This window comes from Dromaius novaehollandiae, chromosome 6 (assembly GCF_036370855.1).
Source record: "Dromaius novaehollandiae isolate bDroNov1 chromosome 6, bDroNov1.hap1, whole genome shotgun sequence".
NCBI classification, from domain to species: Eukaryota; Metazoa; Chordata; class Aves; order Casuariiformes; family Dromaiidae; genus Dromaius; species Dromaius novaehollandiae.
In genome coordinates this window covers 18,279,727-18,307,175 of record NC_088103.1, presented here as the reverse complement: position 1 = coordinate 18,307,175, position 27,449 = coordinate 18,279,727, and the positions used below count along the sequence as shown (strand labels likewise).

General features: G+C 37.3%; 1 protein-coding gene across 3 annotated transcripts in view; it reads left to right on the top strand.

Moving 5' to 3' along the window:
- The window catches only part of SH2D4B (SH2 domain containing 4B), a 123,819-nt gene extending 103,813 nt beyond the window's left edge, over nt 1-20,006 (top strand). For all 3 annotated transcript variants that reach the window (XM_064513778.1, XM_064513779.1, XM_026116877.2), the window contains 2 exons: nt 5,754-5,974; nt 8,819-20,006. In XM_064513778.1, coding sequence (XP_064369848.1) covers nt 5,754-5,974; nt 8,819-8,911 — 314 coding nt within the window. In that variant the 3' untranslated portion in view covers nt 8,912-20,006. The remainder of the gene's footprint in view (nt 1-5,753; nt 5,975-8,818) is intronic.
- The last annotated feature ends 7,443 nt before the right edge of the window (nt 20,007-27,449 follow it).

Below are 27,449 nucleotides of genomic sequence, written 5' to 3'. Positions count from 1 at the left end.
AAAAATGAAATTCATTCTTGCAAAGTATTTGTCAATGTTATCTCCCTTTCTCTGTGTTTTCTTTGAATTGCAGTCTCTCAAGCTTTGTGAAAGAAAGTTTATTTCTTTTTCTCATGTTTGCAAATTGGATGAAGACAATATTTTGATGAATCCATTCTTGAAAACAGATGTTTATGATGAATTTATCAACATATGCTGTTTGAAATGCGAGGTAGTAATATGGAAAAGCCAAGTAAGGAACACACAAAACCATGTGAAACTAATACAAAACAAAGAATAGTGCTAATAAGCATGTAGTTGAGAATTCTGTTTTTCAAACAATTCCCTTGCAAACTTGTATTTTCATTTTATGTATGCTGCTATATTTTCACTAAAATTTTTGAACAAATGGACCTGTGTAGGCTCATCTAAAACTACACTGGCTGCAGTTGAATTCATTCCTTCTGAATTTCTGTTTACTCCTCTCATGACTTCTTTCAAAACTACTTGCCTTTATCCGTATTTTTGCTGCTGAGTAGCTTGGGTCTGTACTTCCAACTAACTAAAACAATACAAAATAATAAAAATGATGTAGGCAGAAAAGTCTATGAAGTATTTTCCTCTCCTTAAACCAGAACTTTTCTGTTTTGATTAAAAACACCCTAGACCCCTCAATCTGTTTCATACATTTTTTTTCAGGTTTTATAGTGTTTAATCTGAAATTGTTTCAGCTGTTATGTGAGGTGAGGGGTAATCCAGCCTTTGAATCTCAAATTAAGCCTTAAAAGGAACAGATTTGGAAATTTTTGGAAAAATCTGCATTAGTGTTCTTGTTTTTTTCCCTTTGGGAAACATTGTATTTCAAGTGATATAGTTCTAGTAGTATATCTCTCCAGTTCAGTTTTTCAGTTCCAAAAAAAGAAAACATTGGCAAGTGGCATATATACATATAAATTATTTTTTATATATTGACGCTGTTAGTACACATGATACATTAGATCACTTATAGGTCTGGACAATGAAAAGGACGTGGCATAACTTTGCCTGTATAATCAAATAATTTTAGACTTCTAGTACATCCTTTTGCCTTCCTGGCAAAGTTTATCAGCTTTTCTAGTTTGGATTCATGCTTGTTATGGCATTATCTTAATAAATATTTATGTATTTCATCTCCTGAGTTTCATCCAAGGATGTATGCAGAATAATGCTGAGAGAAGGGTGACAAACTGGAGTGTCACTGCATAGTATTTCAAGACAGTATTCTCTTACTACTCAGACTGCTGTAAACTTGAAGGTAGCATCAAGATTTTTCAGCTGTGCCCATTAAATTCTCTGGAAAATGGACTCTGCAGTTGCCATATGATCCTAGTATACTCTAAAGATTAGGATGTTCTTTTTCCTTTTTTGGAAGATCAATGGCATTAAAAAGAACATAATTGCAACAAAAATATTAAGACTTGTCTATCATTTATGGATTTTCTTTACAGGCACTGTACTTAAAAAGGAAGCCCTTAATTAGGAACAGATCAGGTGATGAGTAACTACCTTTCCTCTGATTTGAAATAATTGTCTTTAAAGATTTTATTCTCTGCCCAAGAAACCAAAATATCTATTTATATCTATTTATATTTCTAATAATCCATTTATGTTGTTATTATTACTTATACTATAATACATTTATATTTCTAAGTATTGCAACACCAGAATGTTTAAAGTGGATATGTAGATAATTATGACTCATGGGGTATGTAATGTGATGGATATATACAGGAAAGTTGGGGGACAAGGATATAAAAATCAGGCACTTAATCAAGCCCTAATGATAGTGCCTCTTTGCTTTCAAGAGGAGTTAATTACACCTTTGGTCCTCTCCCAAGGGAAATCTGGTCTTTAACAGTTTGTTTCGGACAACAGTAATATGTTTTCTCTGTGATAATTTATTTGGCGTGGCAGGTAGAAGATGCAAGTAGATATTTAAGCAAGTTTCAGTGGGGTAGGAAACTGATATTCAAATACACCGTTATGTATTTGGTCATGTGAAGAGTTAAAATGATGATATTGATGATAGACTGAATAATGATGAAGTATTTATTTACAGGATTCTTTCTTTTCTTTCTTTTCTTTTTTTTTTTTTTTTGGCAAAGTTGCCCTTACCTGAAAAGACTGCTGCTTTTGATACTGTGGGCAGGTCCTCAGCTGGCATAAATAAATGTAGCTCTTTAAAGTCATTTGCAATAGCTTGAAGTCAATAGAGCAGTGCAGATTTACACCAACTGAAGATTTTTTTGTTTTTGTATTTTTTTTGTTTGTTGATTTTTTAAGAGATTAGTTAGAGTTAGAGAGGGGAAAAATTAGCTGTCAAAGCATCAGTGGTTTCTCTTCCAGATAATATTTCCAATTAATATTCTAACTAGCACAAATAAGAGAATCGGTGATTCTAAACTCTTACCAGAGCCTTGGGAAACCAAAGTTTCTTGACTTCAGTTCAAACAATTTTAAATGTTCATGTAGGGGTTTCACAGATGTTGTTTATTTCTCCACAGCTGTCTCAGGAGTGAGCGGTGCCACTCTTTTTCTAGTTGCCTTGAAAATAGTATCACGTTTTGAAAGAGTGGAGGGAGACTTTCATTGCTGCAATCACCACCCGCTGAAGAACTGAACCAGAGAAAAAATAAAACTGAGAGAGAGAGGGAGGGAGTGAGGAGCAGGGGAAAAAAGAGATGGTGTTCTCAGGAGCTGTTAACAGTATCAAGAGAGAAAAGAAGAAGAAAGCAGCTGGCTGATAATTTATTACACCTTCTTTAGGAGGAAGGAGAATTAAAACAAAAAGAACTTGGCCGTGAGCAGTGTAGCGTTTCTCACCTACTCAATGACATAAAGTGCCTAGGAACAAAAATAAGCTCTGGCAAAGAAGAAAACATCATTTGGAAGCCTGCAGTGTTTTAGCTCCACTGGTGGGAGTTGAGAGCAGGTGAACAGATTGTTTTGCATTAAACTAATCGATGCTAAATGTATTTGGTATTATATGCCTGACAGTGATGGTCATTCAAACCCTGGAAATATCCTAAGCGTAACGTTCACCATATAATATAAACTTCCTTTTCTTCCAAACCTTCTGTTTTGATAGCTGTCAAATTGCCTAGGCCATTTCATTCCCCAGGATTGCAGAACAGTTCTGATCTCACTCAGAGAACGGGTAGCTGTAACAGCCCCCAGTTCCTAGCCCAGAAGTTATCAGCATGTTTTAATCTACAGTCACAGTATAAATACAGATGATTGGAATTAATGCAGCGTTTGCTGGTGATGGAACTAAGTGTTTATCCTTTCCTAGACTGTTGCTTGCCATGAGCTTGTTACAACATACCTCATCTAAGTTTATTTCTAGCAGAGATTTGTCAAGGAAGTAGGCGTTGTATCACAACCCTTTTGTTGTATATTCAAATCAGGGCAATATGAGAGAAGACAGGATTTGATTTCAGAAGCAATTTTTTTCTTGGCACATGGCACCTGGTATTGGCATTTAATGATACTGCTTCACATAATATGCTTTATCATATGGATTCATACTAGTACTGTTTTTCATTTGAGCAAGAGTTATTTTTGACAATTCATCTTGAAATTCTTCCAGTAAATCTGTTTTGGGTTTGCAAAATGCAGTAATTGACATTGTTGTCTGAGTAGCTGCATGCTGTTTCTAAACATATGCATATGTTTGCATGTTTACTACCTGTTTTGTTTGTCTGGTGCAGAGATGATATAATACCCTTCAGAAAATAGAACTGTGCCTTATTGCATGGCTCTGCCATTAGCAGAGCATTTATGTGTACATTTTGCCTTAGCGCTGATGCTTGCATTTCACTTGGGGACACTGAGCTCCACTGGGATCGAGTCCCCCTCAGGTTCACCTTTGCACTAACATACACCGTGAAAAAAATTCATTGCCTCAAAATAGACAAAAAGTTGAAAGAGGGAGATGCTTTTCTAACATCACACAGTCCTTGCTTTTAGGATCCAGATCTCCTTAGTCCCTTAGCATGTCTCCTAGAGGCACAATTTTCCATGAGGACTTAATCAGAGCATCCCACAATTTGGTCTTTCAGGTAGGCCTTTCTTTGTACTACTTGGTAATCCCTGGGATATGGTTATTATTACACTAAAACAACGTGGCTTTCAGGACTTGGACTCCATGGAACATTCACTAGGATATGTGTAGAGTTCTGCAATGACAAATGGTTCCATTAAATATTACATGTGTTGTTTCGAGAAAGTTTAGCTTCACAGAGAGCAACTTCGGAACATGTACATATATTATTTATTATAGAACACTTGTTCCATGTACACATCCAGGATGGCCTAATTCAACATCTGTTCCTGATTAAAGAGAGCATCTGGTATTTTACAGGTAATTATGAGACATAAGCTTATTGTCCTCTAGGCCTACCAGACAAACTGGAACCAAGCTCTCTGAGTGGACGGCAAGACATAGTTCAGTGCTGGGTGCAATTCTTATCACACCTTTTGCTTGGTACTTCAGGATTTATGTTATATGCTATTTGTAAGCAGAAGTCTCAGTGCCAGTTCCAGTATTGTGCACTAGAATCAGAAAGGAAAGAAAAAAAAGATCTTTCCAACACAGAGGACTAAAATGGGAAAATTGAAAGCTGCATTCCTGTTAAACTTTATTCCTTGCTTGCTCTGAACATCTGAATTTGTGATCTTTCTTTTGTCCTGAGAGAGAAATGTCTCATACAGCAAAGAAATGAATTCACCTAAAAAACAACTGCTCAGTGATTAGGGCATGGGGAGAGAGAGTTTGTTCCCTGGTATATTGTCCAGAGAGGTAGGCTGGCTCATAGGATATCATCAGATCACAGGATGACAGCTACGTACTGCAAGAAGCCCCAGGTGACTCTTTCCTTCTCTTGTCCTGGAGCAAAGCGTATATTTATTGTTCATTATTGTTCATTGTGAACTGTAAAGACTGTTTCACTTCTCGTCAACAAATGCAATATCCAATCCTTTCTTTTTTGCTAGTACTTTGTTAGTTCATGGCTACAGTGTTTTTAACTATAGGGGACTATCACTCTGAGATCCAGTCTAAAAGATCCCAAAAGGAAAAGACTGTGATCTTTGTTTCTTGTTTTACTCTGTAACAATATTCCCTAGAAATGCAAGCCAGTGAATAGGTAATCTACCATACTCATCTCTGTTAGCAGCTCTGTTAGTTGCACAATTTGATTTTTGTGCTGCAGTATATCTACATGCATCTGTGTGTGTGTGTATGTACAAAAAAAGACAAATGATGGGCACTGGCTTTATATTCCTTCCTTAGGATGTGTAAAACAGCTGTAAAACAACTGAGTCAGAAGTACTGCAATATAATTGCAAATATCAGCCAGGTATTGCAAATACAAATTGTAATGCCAAGCCATGCTAGTACTGCTAAATGATCAGTTGTACAGAAATCACTTGTCTGATGGGTCAGTTGTGTTTATGCACTCTTCTGAAAAAGTGGAAAGGTAAGGAAAAAGTGATTCTCAATCAGATGATTTAAAAGTGTATCCCATAGCACTCCATCAAAACTCTTACAGCTTTTCTTCAAAACTGGGTAGTAATTATGTGGTCTCCGTAGCTGTAACTCCTCTTATAAACACTGGAGTGTCTGAGAAGCTATGCAACTTTAGTTTCACCTCTGCGCTGTATTTATTTCGTTTTAGTCACTCAACTCTGCCAGACCTGTTATCCACCTAACTGTAGGGTTTTTTTCTTGTCAGGTATTATCAGCCGTCAGGAGGCAGAAGAATTGTTGATGAATAAGTCTGAAGGAACATTCCTGGTGCGAGTCAGTGAGAAAATCTGGGGCTATGCATTGTCTTACCGCCAACAAAGTGGGTTCAAACACTTTCTGGTTGATGCTTCGGGGGATTTCTACAGCTTCTTGGGGGTAGATCCAAACCGACATGCAACGCTCACAGATCTTATTGATTTTCACAAGGTAATGCTTGCTGGCAGAGATCAATAGATGACTGGAGTGGATTAATAATTTAAAGAGGAACCATGTAATTGGAAACCAAACTGGAAAGTAGGAGTAACCACAGTGGGGAGAAAATGTGTGTGTCTGTTTATATATATATATGTATATGTATTCTACAGTAAGCCTAGCTGTAACATTTAGAGCTTGTTTCTTTTGTTGCAGTGAAGCAGAAAGCTTCTCCTGTTCTTTCAGAATCTTCAGCATGTATTTGTTTACCCTTCTCGCCAGATTCTTATGCAATGCCTGCTTTATTGGATGAAAAATGGACTAAGAGCTGATAGAGCTAAAACTTTTTGAGCCTCTTCTCTCTGCAAAATTGGATTGGAAATATCATAAGAAAGATCTTTTAATGATATTTCAGCATTTTTCAGCCTTTGATGTGAGGGCTGTAACATGCAAAAGCATAGGAGTGGGGCACAATAGTAAAAAAGAGAACATGGAAGGGTTCTTTTTTAGGGATGCGCAGAGTCATTCCTTATTACCTAAAACTATCTTGTGGGAATAATTTACTATGAGTCTTTGGCTACTTTAGATGGGTTTAAATTACTTTGCCTCTAACTCATGTTTTCTATTTGCTAGACTGTGACTGAAAAGCAGCACTATTTCTGATAGCGTAGGTTGTTTTCATCTTCTTATATGTCCTCTCTATCTTTTTCATGTTTTAATCCTGCTTCTTTTTTAGCCACCTATAAAAAATTTTTCTTCCCCTTTTCTTTTCTGGAGTTTCTAGAGAGGCATAAGCCTTTCCTGTTTTTACACTTTTTTTTAACTGTTGCTTCATACTAATTCTATGAAGTTTTTGCTCTTCCCTCTCAGAGCATTTAATTTTTTTCAGTATTCAGTATCACAGACAATAAGCACAGATTGTTCTTCTAATTTCCCTTCTCTTGTTTCACTTCAGTTAGTTTGCAACATCTCTTCAGTCACAGCTACTCCTATTTCTTCCAGCTGTAATCCTTACATTACAATTGTTATTAGCAGTAGAGGAGACTTAGGAGTCAATTATTTTGTTTTTTACTGGCTGAAGAGAAAGAAGTTGAGTGTCTCAGAATTTACATTTTATGAAGAAACAGAGGTTATAGTGGGATATTCTTTATAAAAACACAGAATTGTATTTTTTTAGGTGAGCAAACCAAGAAAGAGAAAAAGGGTGGAAAACCTTAAACTCATTCAGGCTGGCTGAAAATTATTAATTTGTTCTGAAAGAAAATAGTTTCATTTGCTTAGGTTTTGGTTGGACTCCTTTCCCCCACTTTCTTTTTCCCATCTTACTCGCTGGCATGTGTGCACACAGTGCTTTCTTTCTTTTCTTTCTTTTTTTAAAGATCAAATAAAAAAAGAAAAGTAAAGACAAATGAGTTTTGCTTTCATGTTTCCTCCTGCCCTCCCGATTTATTCTCCACTGAAAGAATTTGATCTGGCTCAGCTAAAAAATGGGATCACTATTAAATTATATTTCCATGCAGGTGCCATATTTGATCAAAAAGCCTCCGTCCCTTATTTGAACAAATTCTCTTCTTTTCTTAAAAAAAAAAAAAAAAAAAAGCTCATTAGGCAGTGTGAAGGTAGATAAGCCTAAAATGAACTGTAAGATCCTTAAAATATTCTTAAATAGTTTAATAATATTGACTGTGCTAAGGATTAAGCTTGTTACACAACAGAAACCATCAGTAAATATGTTAAATGTTCAACCTAGGCAGATTCATTTTGATTTGAAAAATCAAAATAATTGACTACCTTTTCAAAATGATGTTTGTGCAGCTCCTAAAGCAATGAACATCATCTGTGTTAGTGTGCTGAAAAGAGAAGGTCTAATCAGAGCCTCGTCAGGGAAAGAAAAGCATGTGTACCATTCTAACTCAATTGCAGATTATCAGGCATTGGATGTAAGAGCTCTGGCTAAAGTGGTATCCTCCCAGCTCCTGGGCGGGGGTGAAAAACTGAATTCCAACCATGCAATGCATTCCAGCCATCTCCCTGCCACATTCCTATGTTTTCCTTGCATCCGTGCTCCTCCTAGGCAATGACTGTGCTAGAAACCTATCTATTTACAGACAGCAGTACGGCACATGTCAGAAGCAGAATGGGTTTTAATTCCTGACATTAAAAAAAAAAACAAAAAACAAATAAACAAAAAAGCTTAGGTATCCCCTGATGATGAAAGTCAATAGTTCTCCCTATAGTGAGATTATCAGAGAAACTGCTTCAGCTTTAATGTCACCACACAGTTCTTTTAATTGTCTAGCTTAACAGCTACATTAAATTTGGTCTCTCTGGTGATCAGTTCAGTAGATACCATTTCTTGTCTCTAGCATGGTTTTCTCTGAAGCTTTTCTCCGTGTCCTTACCGATGAAGTACATTGTCAAGTAAGCCCACAGTCTTTTGATAAGCAGCTATACAATTTGTATATAAATGGTTGCAATGTGGACATGCTTCCTGTTCCAGCTATTGCAATATTGTTTGGAAAAGTCACTGCTTGTTCTTTACTTGTTTTCTGTAAGCAGCATAGCAACCTACAAGTAGTTCAAATCACAACATTTTTTGCGCATCAATGTATTTGAGTCCACTAATTAATAGTAGCATAAATTATCAATGGCACAAGTACAAAATAAGCAAATCATGAACAGAATGAATAGTTGATAGGATCCTTTTACTGCTCTGTACATTTTATCAGGCATTTATTTGTAATTGGTTACCTGTTACAGTTGAGTTATGGTCTTTATTGCTATCAGTTGCTTTTCTTGGAAGATAGGCAAATGCTTAGATATCTATGAATCATACTTTAATTGGTTTTATCTTTCTAGGAGGAAATCATCACATCTTCAGGTGGGGAGTTACTATTGGAGCCATGTGGACAGCAGAAGAACCCACCAGACTACAGCCCTTTATTTGAATAACTGATCCAGGACTAATAGCAATACATTTTGGATAGCTGCAGTAATAGGTACAAAAGTAAATGCAAATTACAAAAGTAAATGAACTTTCAAAGCCACTCGTCTTGTGGCCAAAACTATCCTCATTAGAAGGTCCAAAATATTTCTATTTCATACCTGAAGATGATAAGTTGCTGGCAGATTACAAATGGGAAGTATTCCCAGAAATTCTTTCAGGGCTTGTGGACAGTTGAATTGAAAGCTAAGGTCCTATCTTAATTTTCACCCAATGTCTAAAACTGAAAATGCAAAATTACATACTTTTAACAGCAAGAACTATGGGAAATATTCAGAGTATTGTATGAAGTATCAATATTGTTGAACAGTATCTTTTTTCCAAAGCAAGGTTTCTCAGTTTCCATTGACAATCTCATCACTCAGTGGTGCACTTACAGCAACAAGGAACACAGTGATAAAATGTCGCTTGGTAGTTTGTGATTGCTTAAATGGTTAAGTATAGCCAGAAACTTGCTATCCTGCTTTTGAATTCAGGCCTACAAAGTTCACTACAGTACAGTTAGAACAAGATCATGCCTTGGAATAATTTTACTTCTGTAGAGAAAGTGGTTAGTTTATTCTGAACTAGTTATCGTAATAAAAGCAGTTGCTAAGAAGAATAAAAAGTTTACAAATCACTCAATGGTGGAAATATAGTTTTCCTGAATGGGAATAAATTTGAAGTTTAAAGTAGTGCATTAAAGATGTGCAGTTCATTCTGGTTTGATTTGTACCAACGATCACAACTCACACTGACTTTGTCACGTTCTGAGCTTTCTGATGTGCCGGATGTACGCTCGAGATTCCTGATTTTACTTTGCTGTAGTTCTGAATACTTTTCTTTACTGAGCTACCAGTAGAGGAGGGGTTGTGACATGCATCCCTAGAAAAGGTACAAGTAGTAACATCAGTTTCATGCTATTTCATCTTTTAAAAAATGCAATCTGTTCTTGATACATTTGTTATACTTCTACATACTAAAAAACATGAGACTAGATCTGTAGGCTGTAGATCTATAGAGTAGCTGCTTAGTGTTTGGACTATAAACAATCTCATCACAACAGTTAATTTGCCCTCCTGAAATGTGTGACTTAGTGTGTGGCAGCCCAGAGCTCAGTGAGTGCTACAGATGTAATTCTGCATTGTTTCATTGGTAAGCCGGATGCTACTGAGATAGGCAATTCCTGAAATGTAAATAGTGAAATAGTTACAGAACAGTTACTACTACTTTTCTGTGCATCTTGTTCTATTCCCATAAATGCCCAGATAGAAACGCTGGGTATACAGGTGTTCCTTTCAGCTCCAAACATTTATTGTGCAGGGCAATATTTCAAAAAACTGTGTTGTGACAGTTTTGTACATAATTGATTTGTTTCAAGAGTGAAGTGGAACATGAGGGAAGTAATTGTGGGAGTTGGTTAGTCTCATAGTTGTGCCTTTAATAGGCAGTTTCTTGGTACTGCTTTCAGATGTGTGAGGTGAATTTGATATGTAAAGTGGACCAAAGTCCTTATGTGTCGTTTTACTTCCATGGTTAATCTTGTCCTGGGAGTCTCTGAATGCATACAGGAAGGTACATATGGTGTGTTTCCATATGCTACCTCACTGCTTCTGGCATTCTCTGAATTTGTATGTGCTCCTCTTCCAAATCCCAGCGTAGCCTTCTCTCCTCAACCCCATGTGTAATGCATCTCCCTTCAAATAGTCATTTCTTGTGACTCAGTGTTATCTTCTGTACTTTGTTTGACCTAGATGGTAATCTCATCTAAGAAAGGAAACTTGTCCATTAAATTCATTTTGCCTTTAGCCCTTATTAAAGTAAGAATTTTTGCACATGAACTGTAATGTTGTACAGGAAAATTCTCTTTGGTTAACGTTGCTTTTTCTGAGGTTTAATCTATCTATATTTGTGACACATGAAAAGAAAATTCTAATGAACTTTCCACAGAGAGAAAATTAGCTGGACAGTTTCTGTATGAATCACTTGGGGCACTGGTTCAAGACGTTTTAAATGGTTACCGTAACAGCTCATAACAAAAGAAGTCAGGAGACAGAGCAAATTAGCAATGTTTATTAGCTGGAGCAGCTGTTCTTAGTGTGCAGTGCTCAGATACGAATACTGCTGGGCTTTTCATACCAAGTAGGTTTACAGAAATAGGACATTCTTCAGCTTTGTGTCTGATATCTTGAGAAGCAGTGACCCAGCAGCTGGACAAAGGGTCAAGATATCTAAGCTGCCTTGGAATTTTGTTAAACTGGGGTCTTCTGGAGATTACCTGGGGCTGGATCTTCAAAATGAAATACAGCTCTGCAATTCTGAACATAGTAACACATATTTAGGCCTCTAGTAATATGTATAGCCTCTGTCAAACACACAGACTCCCTCCTAAAAAGAAAACTCTTAAAGAGGTATGTCTGATCTGGGATTGCAGTAGAGGTATATACAGACACTTGAATCCAGCTACAAGAATGTAGAGTTCAGCACAGAGTAATTCGCTGTGCTTATCAGACATGGAATCTGTAAAATCCATCACAGTGAATGAGAAAGTTGCTTTTTCTAATAGAACATTTACTAAAGGCTAGCTGTCCCCCTCCAGAAAGCCCCAGTATCTATCTGCCAGCCACTTTCTCCAAGAAGCTAGCGCTCTGCTTGATCCCGCTCCACAGGAATCTCAGGAACCACCTCAGCCTCTTATCAGGTTATTCACAGCTGCATCTGTTTCATCACAGAAAAACTGGACCCTTACTTTAAAGAAGGGAAAGGGACCTTTCAGTACTGAACAATTTTTAAGGTTAAAAAGTGTAAGTATCCATAGATTTATCTCTGAGGCCAGACAGCAGTGGCTGAGTGTGGAGGTGAATAGGGACTCATGGTCTAAAGACAGTACTGAGTAATTAAGGTGGTATTGAGACACATAGACATCTTTGCGGACTGGTATTTTGCCTTTATGAACTCTCAAAAAGGCAAAGTGCCTTCTCCTCTTTGGAAGATTACTCAACTTACTGTACACAATTTCAGGAATGTTTGTAGACAGAATATTGAGGAACTTTTTCTATAAGGAATTCCCATTCATAGAGAGTGATGATAATACAGCTTTTTGTATCTAGTGATACATTCTTAGCAACTGTCTGCATTTTGTTTGTTGGGTAAGAAGGCTTGGAAATACAGCTCTTTAGCTAGTGTGTCCTTTTGTGATTTAATTAACATGTATAGGGCAACAGCATCATTTTCTCTTCATAGTACATTTCCTACTTTTAATTTTCAAAATTTTTCTGTCTGTATTCCATTCATTTCTCATTCTAGGTTTTACCTGGCTTTAAAAAAAATTCCTTGTAAGTTCCCCTGCAAATGAAATTACTGTCTGGAAAACTGCAATTTTATCTTGAGAGTTATTATGCTAATAAATGTCAGGATTCTCAAATAAAAGAACTGTTTTTTTTCCAGAGCCCCACAGAAATAATGAAAAACAGCCAACCAATTCAGAGTACCAGCAAAGAAAAACTCAACAATATATAACCAGAAGCAGCAGCAATAAAATACAATGCAACTTAACTGAAGATAAATTTCAAAGGAAACAAAAAGAGATCATAGCAGGCAGAAATTAAGAACAGAAGCTTTCCTTGGTAGAGATGTGCAGCTGCTGCCAATACACTGGAGGGCAGTGGGGAAAGTACAAGTGTGGAGGCGATGTCTTCTAAGCTAACAAATGCTTCTTGTTGCCTTCCAGAAAATAACGGACTATGAAAAGATAACCAATTAGTAAGAGGAAGAAAGGGAAAGGGGAGATGGAGTAAATATGGAAAATGAAGAAAATGAAAAAGGGAAAATGTGCTTATTCCATCATTTTGAAAGCATTTTGCTTGATTTTTGCTGCCCTGGGAGGAAGACTGGACACTGCTCAGAGATTTCAGCTGTAAAATGAGCTTGAGCTCAGTCTAGCTTGGAGCTAGATTTCACACAGTCAGTCTAGAACAGTTGGGTTGGTCCATATTTCAGCCCTGAATGCTGGATCTGTTCCACCCTGTCTGCCTCTAATGTTTAGTGCTGTCTGAAGCTGTTATCTCTGTATATATTCTTTCTGGTGCTGCTGTTCTATTGTCTGGAATGGCCAGCTGTTATTCCTTTATTGCACAGTGACCTTCAAATCTTGCTTTCTGATCTGTTTTTCTAGTGCTAGCTACTCTTGAGTCAGAAGAGGTGCAGGTTATGGATTTTCATTATAGGATTTCCTGAGAATATTTCTTGTCAATAAGACCACTAGGAATAGAATGAGACACCTATTATGGTAATTCCATTTCATAGGGAAACAAGCTACAGCAATAAGAAAAACTTTTAAATTCTTAAATGAATTGAACCTTTCTTTACATCTATTTCAGAGCAATCAAATATGCTATACAGGTTCCTAAGTTTGTATGCATCTTTGAAAAAGAAGCGCTTGTGGATTTATTCTTGCTTCTTATTGGATCCACAGATGCATTGTTCTAATTTTGTTTTAATCTGTTATATGTACACATATAGACATCTCCAATTTAATAGTGCTGTCTTCTCTGTAAGAGAGCAAAAACCAAGCAAAGAAACTGACAGCAATCATGGATAAGATTTTTCAAGCTTACTGAAAGAATATAGATGCCAGTTTATCATGTCTCATAGTTACTGTAATTAATTATGCAGTGTGAATATTTACATATTATTAGTCATATAAAAGCATAATCTAAGCCAACTATTAAGTACTGAATCCCTATTGTGTTGAACACTAAGCAAAAGATAGTTCCTGCCTCAAGAAAGAGATGTTTACTTAAAAATTTTAGTTACAGCAAAGATTATTGTTTTCAGACTTCCTGTGTAGAAACTGCTTCCAAAGACCATGAATTCAGAGTGAGAATTTCCACTAGTTTTCAATGACTTCGAATCAAGTTCATAAAACCTGTTTCTCTGCTAGGGTGAATCAAGGTTTATACATTGACTATGCTAAAACTATGCAGTTTTGTTTGCATTAAGGACCTGCTTCTCCCCATTCTTCCCCACAAACCTGTGTATAGAGCATAGAGCTGTGCTGCACCACATTTCACTGAAGTTCACATTCTTCTCTTTACATAATTAATAATGCCACAGCAGAACTTGTTTCTAGGGTGAAATATGGCAGTTCACTGTGGGAGAAATCTTTCTACTTCTTTGTATGAATAAGTTTGTTTGCATCACTTATAAGCTAGAATCGGTTTCTCACAGATTGCCAAGAACTGACTTTCTCTTCTGTTTTATTATGCTTTTGCTTTAAGATTTGTTTTTTCCTCCCCAGGAGGATAGGGTTAGTAACCTCTGTAAAGTAATAATGTGTCTCTGGCTAGGCTGTCAATTGCAGAATGAGGTGTCTGCACTTGAACAGAGGTTTGATTTATGTTTCCTGAGATGAATCTTCTGGATACATACTCTCTGATGATAATGATGTGTAATTGATTTTTGTAGCTAATTTCTTGCCATGCAACTGCTGTGTGAAACTTTCTCTTCAAATATTTGTTTACTGCTAGTGATTAGTCCTGTAGCTTGTATATTTACATTATGGCCCATAGCTTACGCAAATTTTCTACTAGGCTGGAGCCTTCAGTGAGTTTGGTTTCTTCTCTCTTGGAATTTCTTCTGGTAGTTTTAAATTAATGTTACATAATTTTATGGTATGTTTATTAAACATTCATATGTGACTTTTTTTTTTTACAGAGAAAAAGTAGCTCCATTGTCCCTTTGATCTGTCTGCAAAGAGAACACTTAGCATGTTAATTTCTCTTTTAAAGTTTAGCTGCCATATCTCCCCTGTTACTCAGTTTTAATGAGAACTGTATGGGGGAGAAGGTCATACACTCACAAGCAGTGAAAAGAAGAGCAAAGAGAAGAGGTAGTACTGTCTTTATTCTGTAGAATTTTACATGTAACAACCAACAAAGTTTTGAATTAAATACTTCCTGAGACACTTTTTCCTGCTTAGCGTTCAGAGGGTCTAGGCTGAGACCTACTGTTGTTACTTTTCCCTTACACAACAGCAACAGGTAAGAAAGTATTCACACTGTGCATGAAGAGGCCCAGACAGAGTTGAGTAATTAACATTACAGTGCCCCAGGAATAGTACAGAAATAGCACATAGAAAAAAATAAGGAAGGAGCTAGTTTGTATGTTAGCAGAAAGGATTTGGTGAAGACATATTCTATATGGTAGGTATTTAAAGCTAGAAGTGTTTGCAAATTCTTTTTTGGTAGAAATTAATTTTTTAGATTACACAGTTCTCACTAATAGTTAATCCCAAGTTCTCAAGTCCTCACATGAGAGTTTTGAAGCTTGTTTATATGTATCCTGAAGAAATATAATTTGTGTCATGTTTGCTGTAAAAAAGACTCTTGATCCTTTACACAAAGATTTAAAAATGTAAAAATCTTGGTAGTTTCGATCCTGGCAGTGCCTTCGATACTGTTTTCTGCTTCAAGCTATGTGAAGATTTGGCAAAGTCATAATGCACGTCCTGTTATTCCAAAAAATCAAAGAATTTTGGAATACTGACTTGCCATTTCCTTAGAAAAAGAAAAAAAAAAAAAAAAGAGAAAGAAAGAACATCAGTTCTTCTCCTATGAACCTGTATACATCTCCTGAAAAGAAACCCAGAAGTACTTGTCTTAGACAAGTTATTATGCATTATTGTAAGATTTTTTTGAATGCATTATACATTGCTGTTGTGATATGAAGAATGTAGAGGATGAACTCTGCTTACCACATAAAGCACGATTAACTTTTCAACATAATTTTTATAGCACATAAGAATCAACAAACAATAGAGCTCCCCAATTATGTTGAAAAGTTAATCGTGCTTTATGTGGTAAGCAGTGTTCATCCTCTTGTAGGAAATGCTGTCAGTAGTATAAACAAGAAAATGTCTTCTCATCTAGAAGTTTAAACTTGAGAATGGACTTTACAGAAAATCATTTCAGAGAGGTCTGTGCATTCCACTTAGTAAATAACCTGTTACCCTCATATTTGTTCTTGCTCTCAAACAATCGTTGCTTGCGATAGCCTGGCAATAAGAAGTATGTTTTCAGTAAAAACAATAATTCAAATGGTACTTTATGGAAGAGTTAGTAATGTGTATGACGATCCTTGTGATTTTTGCCATGGACATTTTCACAGAATCACAGGGTTTGGAAGGGACCTCTGAAGATCATCTGGACCAAGCCCCCTGCTCAAGGTGGGCCACCCAGAGCAGGCTGCCAAGGACCATGTCCAGTCAGGTTCTGAATCTCTCCAAGGATGGGGACTCCACAACCCCTCTGGGCAACCTGTTCCAGTGTTCAACCACCCTCACAGTGAAGAAGTGTTTTCTTACATTCAAGTGGAATTTCCTGTGCTTCTTTCTCTCAGAGAATCCCAGAAAAAGTAAAAATATCTAGGAGCATTGACTAAATGCATCCATTTCTGGTCTGACTTTTAGATAATATTTTGTTACCTCTTCTGTGCTGTATTCACAGCACACTGATGCATCCATTTTAAATTTCAGTGTACTATTTGCTACACTGGAACGCATCTACATTTTTAAACAACACAGTAATGAAAAGCTGTGCATAGGAATGGACTGTCCTGTGGTTTGAAAATGTCCACCCAATTCTAATGCTGAGCCCCCACAACATTGACTTAAGTTCATCTGGCACTCAAAACTAGTCCTCGGTTGATAAATATGAGAATTATTTATAAGGACTGTCATTTGGAATCATTTTTCCCTTCTATCAGAAGGGAATTGAGATGTTCTAAAAACCTGCCATTGACTTTTTAATGGAAGAAATGCCCCGTTTCCAAAGTACAAGATTCTTTTAAAAGGTTTCAATTTTTAGAATTAAAAAATTTAAAGTATCTGAAGGCATTTCTAATTGCAGAAAATATGAAGAATATGCAGAAGTTTATCACAAAATTTCCACTTTTAAATCAGCCCTAAAAGCAAATGTGTCACATTTTGTCTGCTGGCTCCAAAGCCAATACAGATATTCAATGTTTTTGGCATTTCATTAGGTATCCCTTCGCTCCATTAACGCTATTTGCTGTTTAAGGAAGAATATAACTGAAATAAATTTATGAAGGTTTAAATAAGACCCCAGATAATGTTTTCTCTGGAGGAAAAGGAAGAAAAAAAATCATGTTAGCAAGGGGGGTCAGTTCAGAAAAAAGAACTGATGGATATTGATCATGATTTTGAATATGGATTTGCGTTACGTATTTGGATCCTCTCAGTCCATTTATATTCTACTAAAAAGTTTGAGTGCTGAAAATTAATTTAAAGGGAATAACAAAAAATACGCTTGAAATGAAGTCTGCTATTCCAGTTTCTCTGAAAAGGCTGCTTTATTTCGAACTATTTCTAACCCTGTGCTTACGTAAAAGGCTAAGCCTGTTCATTAACTTTTTCAAGCAAAAGTCTAATTTTCAAAGTTTTCTTTTTGACTAATCACAACAGAAATCTCCTGAATGAGGATCACTAAGAAATGCAAAGCTCTGATTAAATGTTTAAATACTAAATTGAAACATTTGTAATGAACTAATTGCATGCAAATGAGAAATATTAAAAACAAATGTAAATCACAGAAATTGTTTACATCCAGGGCATATTAGTAATTCTTGACTGAGATTTTGCATGTAATTTTTATATATGCACCCACTGTATACAGATATACAGCCCACAGAATAGCCATTGGTGTTTAGGAAAAAAATGAATAGTTTGGGCTCCAGTTTTTCACCATAAGCCAGACCTGAAGTTCTAAAGTTCCAGAGTATCTGCTCATCTGTCAAAGATGACCAGTTCTTTTGAGGAGATGTGGTGTGTGGGGAGAGTGAAAACTTTTGAGAAAACTCGAAACCCTGAAATATTTCTGTGATAGGAAAAAAAATGCTCCCTTCATGCCCGGTTAGATAAGAGTCAGTTTGCAGAGCAAAAAAAAAAGGAGGCTTTATGAAACTGTTGCAGCCATCTTTCTCCTATTGGTAAGCAGGTATTTGCAGAGTTTGTTGAAGTCAACGAGAAGTAAACTGGGATCAAGAATTTCACAGCTGTTTTTCTTTATTTTTTTTCCTCCGTTCTGTTCTACAGCACCACACATACAGTCGTGAAGGGCTAATCCCTCTGTTCTCGGAAGCTGTTCAAAATCCAGTGGACTAAAAATATTCTGTCTGCCAAGGAGACAGTCAAGGTGATTTTACAAGGCTTGGATGCTTTTACTTTGGGCCACAGTCTGCAGATAAATTAAGAGCCATCAGGACTTTTTTCCCCCTCCTCCTCCTCCCCCAGACCTATTAATAATGAACAAAATGCACAACAATCAAGGAGAAACCTGCCTGCTGGCTAATATTCTGTTTGTAATACTGTGTCTGCACCTGCCCATGGTGCTAAAATTCATTTCAAGCTACGCTTTAGTAATTGATGATCACTTGCCATATCCCTTTATAAAGCTTTTTTATCAATGTCTTTGGTGGTTCATTTTATATCAGCAGCAAATCAATGAAATTTTAATGGAACAGAGTGCTTTACTTCAGACTGAATTAATGTTGCTTTACCTGTTTCAATATCAAGTGGAGTTTTCAAAGTCTAGAAGGATAATAGGTCTTCAGATTTTTGCTTTGATAGGTTTGTTTCTGCACAATGGTGGCATCCTTGTGATCAGCTGTAATAAAAATTAAATGTATTAATAAACTTAGCTTAACAGTAGCAATGTGCTGTGAGAGACAATGGGAAAAAGTGTGGTTCGGAGCCCATAGCTGGATCCATGATCAAGTAGAATGTAAATGTCACAGAGATGTTACAGAGAATGCATTAACTGCTAGAATACTAGATGGGAGTCAGGGAAGAGAAAGTCTTAATTGGTTTAAAAATCTCCAGAGCAATGCAGTAATTAACAATGCACAGGGAAGTACCACAAGGTTATGAACTGAGTTCCCCTCTTTAAAGCTACAGAAGGAACCTGCAGTGTAATCAGCGTAATTCCTCTGCACTACAGAAATAGTATCAACCAGTGCATCCAAAACATAAAAGCCTGTGAAGTATAGAGCTCATGTCTGTGAACTCAGCACAGAGGGAGTGCTAGGGCTTTCAGTGCATAAATCCTGCCATTCTATCTATTCAACAGAAGATGAGGAACTTAAGGATCTTGAGAAGCTCTAACAACTCTTCACATTGTCTTGAAGTCATCTGTTCAGCAAAGTAATTCAACTATTTTATTCCCTTGTAGAAAGAATTTCTTCATGGTCTTGTAAGTCAAATGGACTAATTTCAGTGGTATTTCATGTTATTTTTCACTACTCTAAGTGACTAAAAAGCACAGGGCAAAAGAGAATTATTTCTACTCTAGTTTAAATAGACTAGTAAGAAATAGAGGCCTTCTCCTGACAATTTTGCTCAAGGCTTGTGTTTTGAGTAGCAGTGTCATGCATAGCTAGAACTGAGGCTGTTAGTTGTCTTTGTTATTGGGTGCACACAGTAGAACCAGGTGTTCCTGCTGACAAGAAGATAGTGAGTCACAACATCAGACAAAGGCCTACAGACTGGGGAAAACTCTGTATGTATAAAATGTGAGATCATGCCAGTTACCAGGGAGTTCTTATTAGGACACAGATGTTTGGAGAGGGAAATCTTAAAAATCCCTTAACTGAGACACTATTAAAGTTTTTAACTTTCTGAGGGAAAAAATGTCTATAATCAAGATACATTCTATCTGGTTGCACTCTGCTATATTTTTGTGCTTGCAAAGTTTGTTTATGTAGTCTTAGGTTCTCTATTTCCTTCTCACCTATTGTCAGTAAAATTAACCTTCCCTTTTTGTCTGAAGCTTGGTGTTGAGCAAAGATTACCTGTCAGAATCAAGTCTGAAAAGCTGCAAATGAAGTTTTGATCACACTGCCCTGGACACCTGCTTTGCATCTAGCACAACTCTTTAGCTCTGTTACGATCAGCCCAAAATGAAAGTTGTGATTTGTGTTCTCCTGCTGTTATTGTACAATATTTGTGTATCAGCAAGCTGTGTGTGACAGTAAAATCAACAGACTCTACGTAGTTTCTGATTTTGGAAAGATTTAAATCTTTATGAGCTACTTATAATCACCAAATTCACCACCTTTCCTCCCTTTGTCCCCATTTCCCCTGTTTTCTAAGTTATTCATGAAAACAAGAATTTAATTCCAAACGAAACAGGCGTTTCTGTGATATTCTGATGATTACTGTTGGATAAAACAATCAATTGTTCTAGATATTTTCTTAAAGATATACCTTACCAAGAGTCAGTTCTTTCAGCAGTTTTAAGAAGTCCTGAGTATTTTTTAGGAAAACTAGTTTTCATTTGTTACCGTTTTTGCTTTGTCTATCTCATACCAAGAATTGAAGAGCTAAAGAACAATGAGACTTGGAAGCTGTGGGTTCAGTTCCTGGCTTTTTTGTTTGTTTGGTTTTTTTTTTTTCCTTTTTTTCCTCTCCAGATTTCTGGAGAGCTAATTTCCTGTGCCCCAGTTCCTCATCTGTCCAATGGGGAAATACTAATTTTTATAATTTTTTTTCTAACATTTGCGTATTTAGACTATAGGGCCTTTGAAATAAAGATCTCTCACTAAGGTTTTAAGAACATTGAGACAGTAATAATTAAAAATAACACCAAAGTTAAAACTGTTACATTGTATTTGGTCTAACAAAAAAAAAAAACCACAAGAAAAATCACAAGTTATTCCAGAATTTAGTAGACATTCTTCAGTCCAAGAAATTTCCAGAACATTCACATTTAGAAATCTAATTTCCAAACACTGAGGTTAATGCAACGGTTATTTTCTGTAGGAGCTAGAATGATGCTTGCCTCAGACTTTTTCAAACTACTTCAATCTCTGCCCTCTTTCTTTTCACAGTCATTTTGTGAACTAAGATTTAAATTTATTGGTGACATTCCCACTGCTAATAGGCTCTTGGAGATGACAAAACTCATTTAACAAAGTCCTGCTGATCTTTCTATTATAGTAAAGCAATAAATATATTGCTTTATTATGATCACATGCAAGTTCTAAAGTGAATGAGAATATAGAAAACCTTTAATTAAAATTATTCATAAGCCATATGGGACTTGATAAGAAATGATTTATCCCTTTACTGTTTATTTCATTGTTTTTTCTCTCCAATTTTGAAAAAAAGCATAATTTCAATTATAGCCGGATGAGTTTATTTTTCTTGGTAATTGCTGAAGTTGAACATAGAGTTTTGGGGAGATCAAAACTATCTACAAAATGTAGTAATGGCCAGAATCACAGAATCATGATTTAGGTTGGAAGAGACCCCCAGAGGTCATCTAGTCCAACCCTTACTTAAAGATCAGGTTCCTCTAGGCCATGTCCAGTACTTTTTTACACAACTCCAGGCATGGAGACTCCACAGTCTCTCTGGGCAATCTGTATCAGCATTTAAGCACCCTCATAATAAAAAATTAATTTCCTAGTATTTAATCAGAATTTCCCATGTTCCAACTTGCGTTGGTTACCTCTGCTCCCGTCACGATGCACCTCTGAAAAAAGTCAGACTCCCTCATCTCTGTATCTTCCGATCAGGCAGTTGCAGACAGCAATAAGGTCTCCCTGAGCCTTCCCTTCTCCAGGCTTAGCAGAGCCCAGTTCTCACAGTGTTTTCCTGCCTCCTGACCGTCATCATGGCCCTCTCACAGGTTCACTCCAGTACATCGATATGTATTGTAAAATTCTTGTACTGGGGAACCCAGAACTGGGCACAGTACTCCCGATGCAGTCTAATGAGTGCCAGATACAGGGGATCACTTCTCTGAACCTGCTGGCTAAACTCTTACTCATACAGGCCAGCATGGCAGTGCTAGGTTGCTCTGTGATAGCTGCTGTGGCAACTGCTAGGTCTCTGGCTGCTGCTTCGTGCGAGCTTGATCCCCCCGCCCCCAGCCAGAAGCCAGCCTTCCCCAGCAGCGGCAGCACCCAAAGGCGCCAGAAGGAGCTCCTGCCACAGCCGGGCGCTGCTAGGCACACCGGGAGCACTGCTCGCGCACGGGACCAGCTGCCGCACACGCCTCTCCGAACGGCCGCAGAAAAACGGCCCCGCCCCTCTTAACGGCCGCATTTGAACGGCCCGGCCCCGCCCCTCTTAATGGCCTCACTAACGGCCAGCTCTACGTTCGCGGGGCTGCCGCGGGCGCTGCGCCCGGCCCGGCGAGCGGCTCCCGCCCCGGCTTGTCTCGCCAGACTAGGAGCCCGCCGGAGCGCCTCGCGGCCGCGGCGCCGCCGCCATTTCCACGAGGCCGGGAGAAAGCGAGCAAGAGGGGAGGTTTTTGAAAATGGCGCTTCGTTTCGGTGTTCGCAGCGTGAGGCTGTTGGAATTTACGTTTCAAAACTGGCGTGTTCCTTAACCAGTCTCGCAAAACGTGCAGGGAGGAGGGCCCAGGAAGGAGCGCATAACCTCTGTGCGGCGCCGCATGCATACCTCGCGTTTCAGCCCCGCAGCAGTGGGGGTTTAGAGGCCCGGTCTTGCAGCTTTACTGGAGGAAACTTTCAGTAGCAGTTTTCATCTGCAGAAGGCCCCCTATTTACTGGGTCCTACCTGAAACAGGGCTTGAGTGCAGGACTAATAAAACTTTTTCATGATTTGTTGCTGTCAGTTCCTGGGCTGATTCCTCTCAGGCTGAAGGTACCATGTAACTTAGAATTTCACAGAATATGAATGGTAGCAGGAAACTTGTGGGGACACACTACATTACTGCACTTTAAGGATTCTTCATTTGCTGAAGAGGACTAACTTGGTTGTGCTACTTTTGGCTGGGCAGTAGAGATACAAAGGACCATAAGAAAGCTGCTGTGTTGCCTCCAAAGACAACTGAGAGGAGTGTTGTTCTGCTCCAGTAAAAGTCATCTAATGAAGACTGGTAGGTAAGATGCATTTTTGGTTGATATTTGGCTTAGCTCCCTAAAGTTGCCAAGGTAAGGTGATGGCATTTAGGAAAGATGTTGGCCAGTATTTAAGATGGGAAAGTCCTAGTTCAAATCTGATTTAGAAGGAATCTAAGGAAAAAATGTCCAGCATGCTTGCTTGTCCATTATTCACCAAAGGCAAATCAAATATTAATTACCAAGGATATTTAAAATGTGATTGAGTCTTCCATTGATTCCAATAGGCTTTGGATCAGCATTGATGCAAAGGAGGACAGAATCTGCCTTCTCATCCTCACAGTAACAGTTGGAGCACATATTGTCCGGGAAGTTTGTGTTTCCCTTAATGGAACTATTTCTGTTAAATGAAATAAAGGGTCTCAGCCTCTGAAATTGTAAATTTAAATCTAGTTATCAAAACCTTTCTCCATGCAACCCTAAGCACACAATTTTGGATACATGCGATGGAAAACTGTCTGAAGTCTTAGAAATATCAAAAATAGAATTGTTGTGGTATAGAAAGTGGGGTGGCAAACTGTTGACTATGTTCTGGTTGATCTGATGTGCTTTGAAACAGTCCATAAATTTTAGAAAACTGAGACTACTTAATGCATGTTGAAATAATGCTCAAAAGTGTAATGTAACAGAAGTTGCATGGCAAAGAATGTTTTGAATAGATATCATTGTGTTATTGATAGCTGTTTTTCACAATGAAATTACTCCTTTTTTCCTAAAATCTCCGTACACATACTTTCACAACAGATGACCATGTTAGACAATATTTACATGAAGTTAATATTTTCCAGAATGGGTCAAATGACATGTTTCTGCTTCTTTAATGTTTTGTGGGTATATTTTATGGTAAGTTATTTTTCAATGAACGAAGGAGTCCAACAGAGAAAATGTAGTCATAGCATATGGCAATTTTAGGTGATTAGAAACAGTAGGTAAAAGATGAAGAACGCCCCGCTTTCATTCTCTTTTGCTCTGAACTGACCAGTGAAGGGGCTGTTAGTACTGCACAGCACAACCAGGGTTAAAAGGTTGCTTCATGTCATAAAAGAAAGGAAGCCCTTTTGTCTCAGAAGGAAAGGATAGAATAATAGAAAAACTTGATTGTAGGGGGGTCTCTGGCGGTCATGTTTATGCCAATATTTTTGGAAGGCTTTCCTGTGACATGTGAAGCTTGCCCTGTTTTCTTTAATCTTTCAAGCATTCTTTGTTTTTTTTTTTTTTCCTTTTCACCTCACCCTCTGGAGGAACCGTAGTTGACTGATTGGTCCAACTAGCAGATCTGTCCATATTGTGTTACAAATTTCTTTCAAACTGTCATTCCTGGGGCTGTGGGACAGCTCATCTTTCAGCAAAATTTTAGTCATACGCTCATTTTTGTTAAGCTTAGATTGCAACAACATCTCATACACACAGAGATGCTGGAATTTATAATGTGTGAATACAGGCAAAAGCTCTACTGAAAGAGGCCCAAAAGTGCAATTTCTGGAAGCCAGTTGGGGAATCTTGCCCATGTTTCTTTTTAGCAGTAGTAAAGTTCTTAATATGTATGTATTAGAGCAATAGAGTCTTTCTTTTGAACTGTTTGATGGGATACCAGGGGATTTGTTAGATGTTTCATTTTAGCCTAGAAAGTCTCCTTGGATATGAATCCATTGCTGGACTTTTTTCTTTAAGCTTGGTATTTTACAGTGACTGCATGTCTGATAGAAGCCTTACTGCTATGAATTCTGTAACAGCTACAGATATGACTGAGAAACTGTGCCTGGAGTGCTGGGAAGTATATAAGACAAAAAGGTGCAGTCCATTTCTAACCAAAGAATGCAAAGGAAACAATTTGTCACTATTGACATCAGGAAAATGAATAAATATTGCAATAGATATACTTATACCTAATGAATTTATATTAGCATTTGAGTGCTGTCTTGTCTCAGGAAGGCTAGCAGACCACCAATGTTATTAACTTCCTTGATGGAGATCTTTCCTTAAAGGCAGTGAATCTGTGGTGTGAAATCACTATCTTGTTTGTTTATTTGTTTTACTCTTTTACTTCCTAAAAGAGTGTGTTTATCATTATATTGTGTTAAGTAAAAAAAAAAAAAAAGTAAAATAGTAGCTTTCAGATTTGTTTGTCCAAAGCCAGGCTTCTAAATTCACATTTTTGCACCAAAATAAAAATGGTGAAACTGAAGTGTCAGGTATTTTACAGAACTTGGTATATGCAGTATATATCCATCACTTTGGAAGCACTGTGATTTAATGTAAGTTTTTTTTTTTTTTTTTTTTAAAGTTAAAAAAAAATGCAGGGCGTATGTTGAGACAAAGTTTGACAGCTCTTGTTAATCCATTTAGACACACATTATGAGAGTCCCTCACCAACAGTAGTGGTAAGGCTATGGAAGGAGAAAAAGGGTCCTATTTGCTCGAACAACAAAGAGCTAGCTAATCTTAGTGCCACTCAGCCTATTGACTGGTCCACTGTTCCTACTTGATTCTTCTTGTTGTAGTTTTCCAGCTCCAGGATATTCTGCTTCTATTCAAAGAGGTCTGTGTCCCCCCCTTTTTGATTCCTCACTCCTATTCTTTTTACAGTGCAGAAAACAAAAGTATTGGCTAGTAGGTTATAGTCACTCAAGTGGACCTTTGAAGTGGGCTTGAAGTCTTTCTTTAGCAACCATGGTGGAATAGTTTAAAATTGTTTATTGTGGAAAAAGTAACACTTGCCAGTAAACAATGTAGTTAAGCAAAGGAAAACGATTTCAGGGAAACTGAATTAATTCTCTTTTTATATTCAATAATGCCCAACTCTTTTGAAGTTTAAGAAAAGCTCAGTGCCTTCCTTTCCAGTCTCCCCTTAGGCTCCCATAAGTTCCTGGTTTTTACTTAGTTTTAAAACTGAGAGTGCTAAAAGAATGCCCTTCTACTGCCTGCCTGATCCAAAAACATATGTAAATCTATGAAAGTCTGCTTTTATCTTCATTTTTCAACTTTTCTTGTTAAATGTCTGATACAAGAAGATATATGAAGAATGGGAAATCTCAAAAGATTTTTTTCTGTGAATAAATCTGATCTTCCCAAAAGAACTAAATTCCTTGAAACAGTTTCAGATGAGTGTCTGAACTCTTGTTTTTTATATATAAACTTCTGAACTTCTTGAGAACGGCCAGTCTCTAATGAAAATGTCCTTATGTATTTTTTAATCTACCCTGCTACTTTGGATGATAAGTCCTTTAATGACTCTTTGGAACACATCAAAATGTCACATTGTGCTGAAAGCCTACTTTTTTCCCTCAGGATCATAGCTTAAAAATGAATGCTGTACAGTAGGAGATCATTTTGGATTACAGAACAACTTCTCAAAATGTCAGTGGTAAATAGTCAGCAAATCCCTCATTATCAATAAAGTGGCACTGAAATATAGTAAAAAGTAATTTGTAATACTTTCAAATCCGCATCCTCACAAACCTTTTAGCTTGTAGCAGTCCCATCAGCACCAAGCAAAATACAGTTTAATGCAAGAGGGATCTTTGTTTTTTTGCATGCGTAATGAATTTGAGTAAAGTTTTTAAAAACTCCTGTTGGGCAATGGAGTTTGATTTTAATAGTGTTTTGAATGAAACCTTTTGAGGATCTTTTTAATCTGCCATCTTTCATCATCATAAAAACCATTATAAAATCCTTTGGTATGTGTTCAAATACCATTCATTTTATGAATAGGGGTACATTATTGTTTATGAAACTGTCCCCTTGCACAGAATACTAGCAGACATCCAGTAGTTACTGCTTCAGTGTCACTGAACTCTGACTTGTGTTCAGTTACCTTATTCATTTATACATGTTCCTTTAAAGATCTGCATCTTGTGTGGACTAAAAGCAACAGCATTCTAATATTATTTGTGTGGAAGTTGTAACTCAGTAGACCCAAAGCAGGTATTCCATGTAAGTCAACTGTAAAATTCCCATTGACTTTGTTGATAGAGGAGGTAGAGACCCATATTAGAAGCAGGGAGAGAAAGCAAGCTGACAGAAAAAACACTGAGTATTTTATACCCCCAGAGAACATACATTAATAATCAAGACCAAATTTGAGTGTAGCAGTAGGCATTGGTATCAGACTAAGAACACAAGATTCTTTATCTGTTGTGCTGGGCTTTCAGCACTATTTTAGCACACAGTTCATCTTGGTTCTGTAGATTTTAAAGACAGAGGGGTTGAGTTTGACTCTATGCTTTTGGCTTCTCTGCTGAGGTTTTCTGACTGGGGATTAGATAGCTGTGTACTGGGAATCCTGGTAATGCAAGACAGCTCATCCTATATTAGGTTCTACAAGACATCACACTAAACTGAGCTGTTTTTGAATACATGTCTTAGAAGGACAAGTCTAGGTATCTGGTTGCCAGCTCCTAGCCAAACAGTCATATGTGAAGTATTGAGAGAGCTCTTGAAATAAACTCATAAAAAAAAGTTTGCCAGGAGATAAATGGATCTGTAAAATCCTTGCCAAAAGAATAACAGTAAAAATGATCTTATGAAATACTTCTGCTACACCTTAAATGTCGCTCTTAC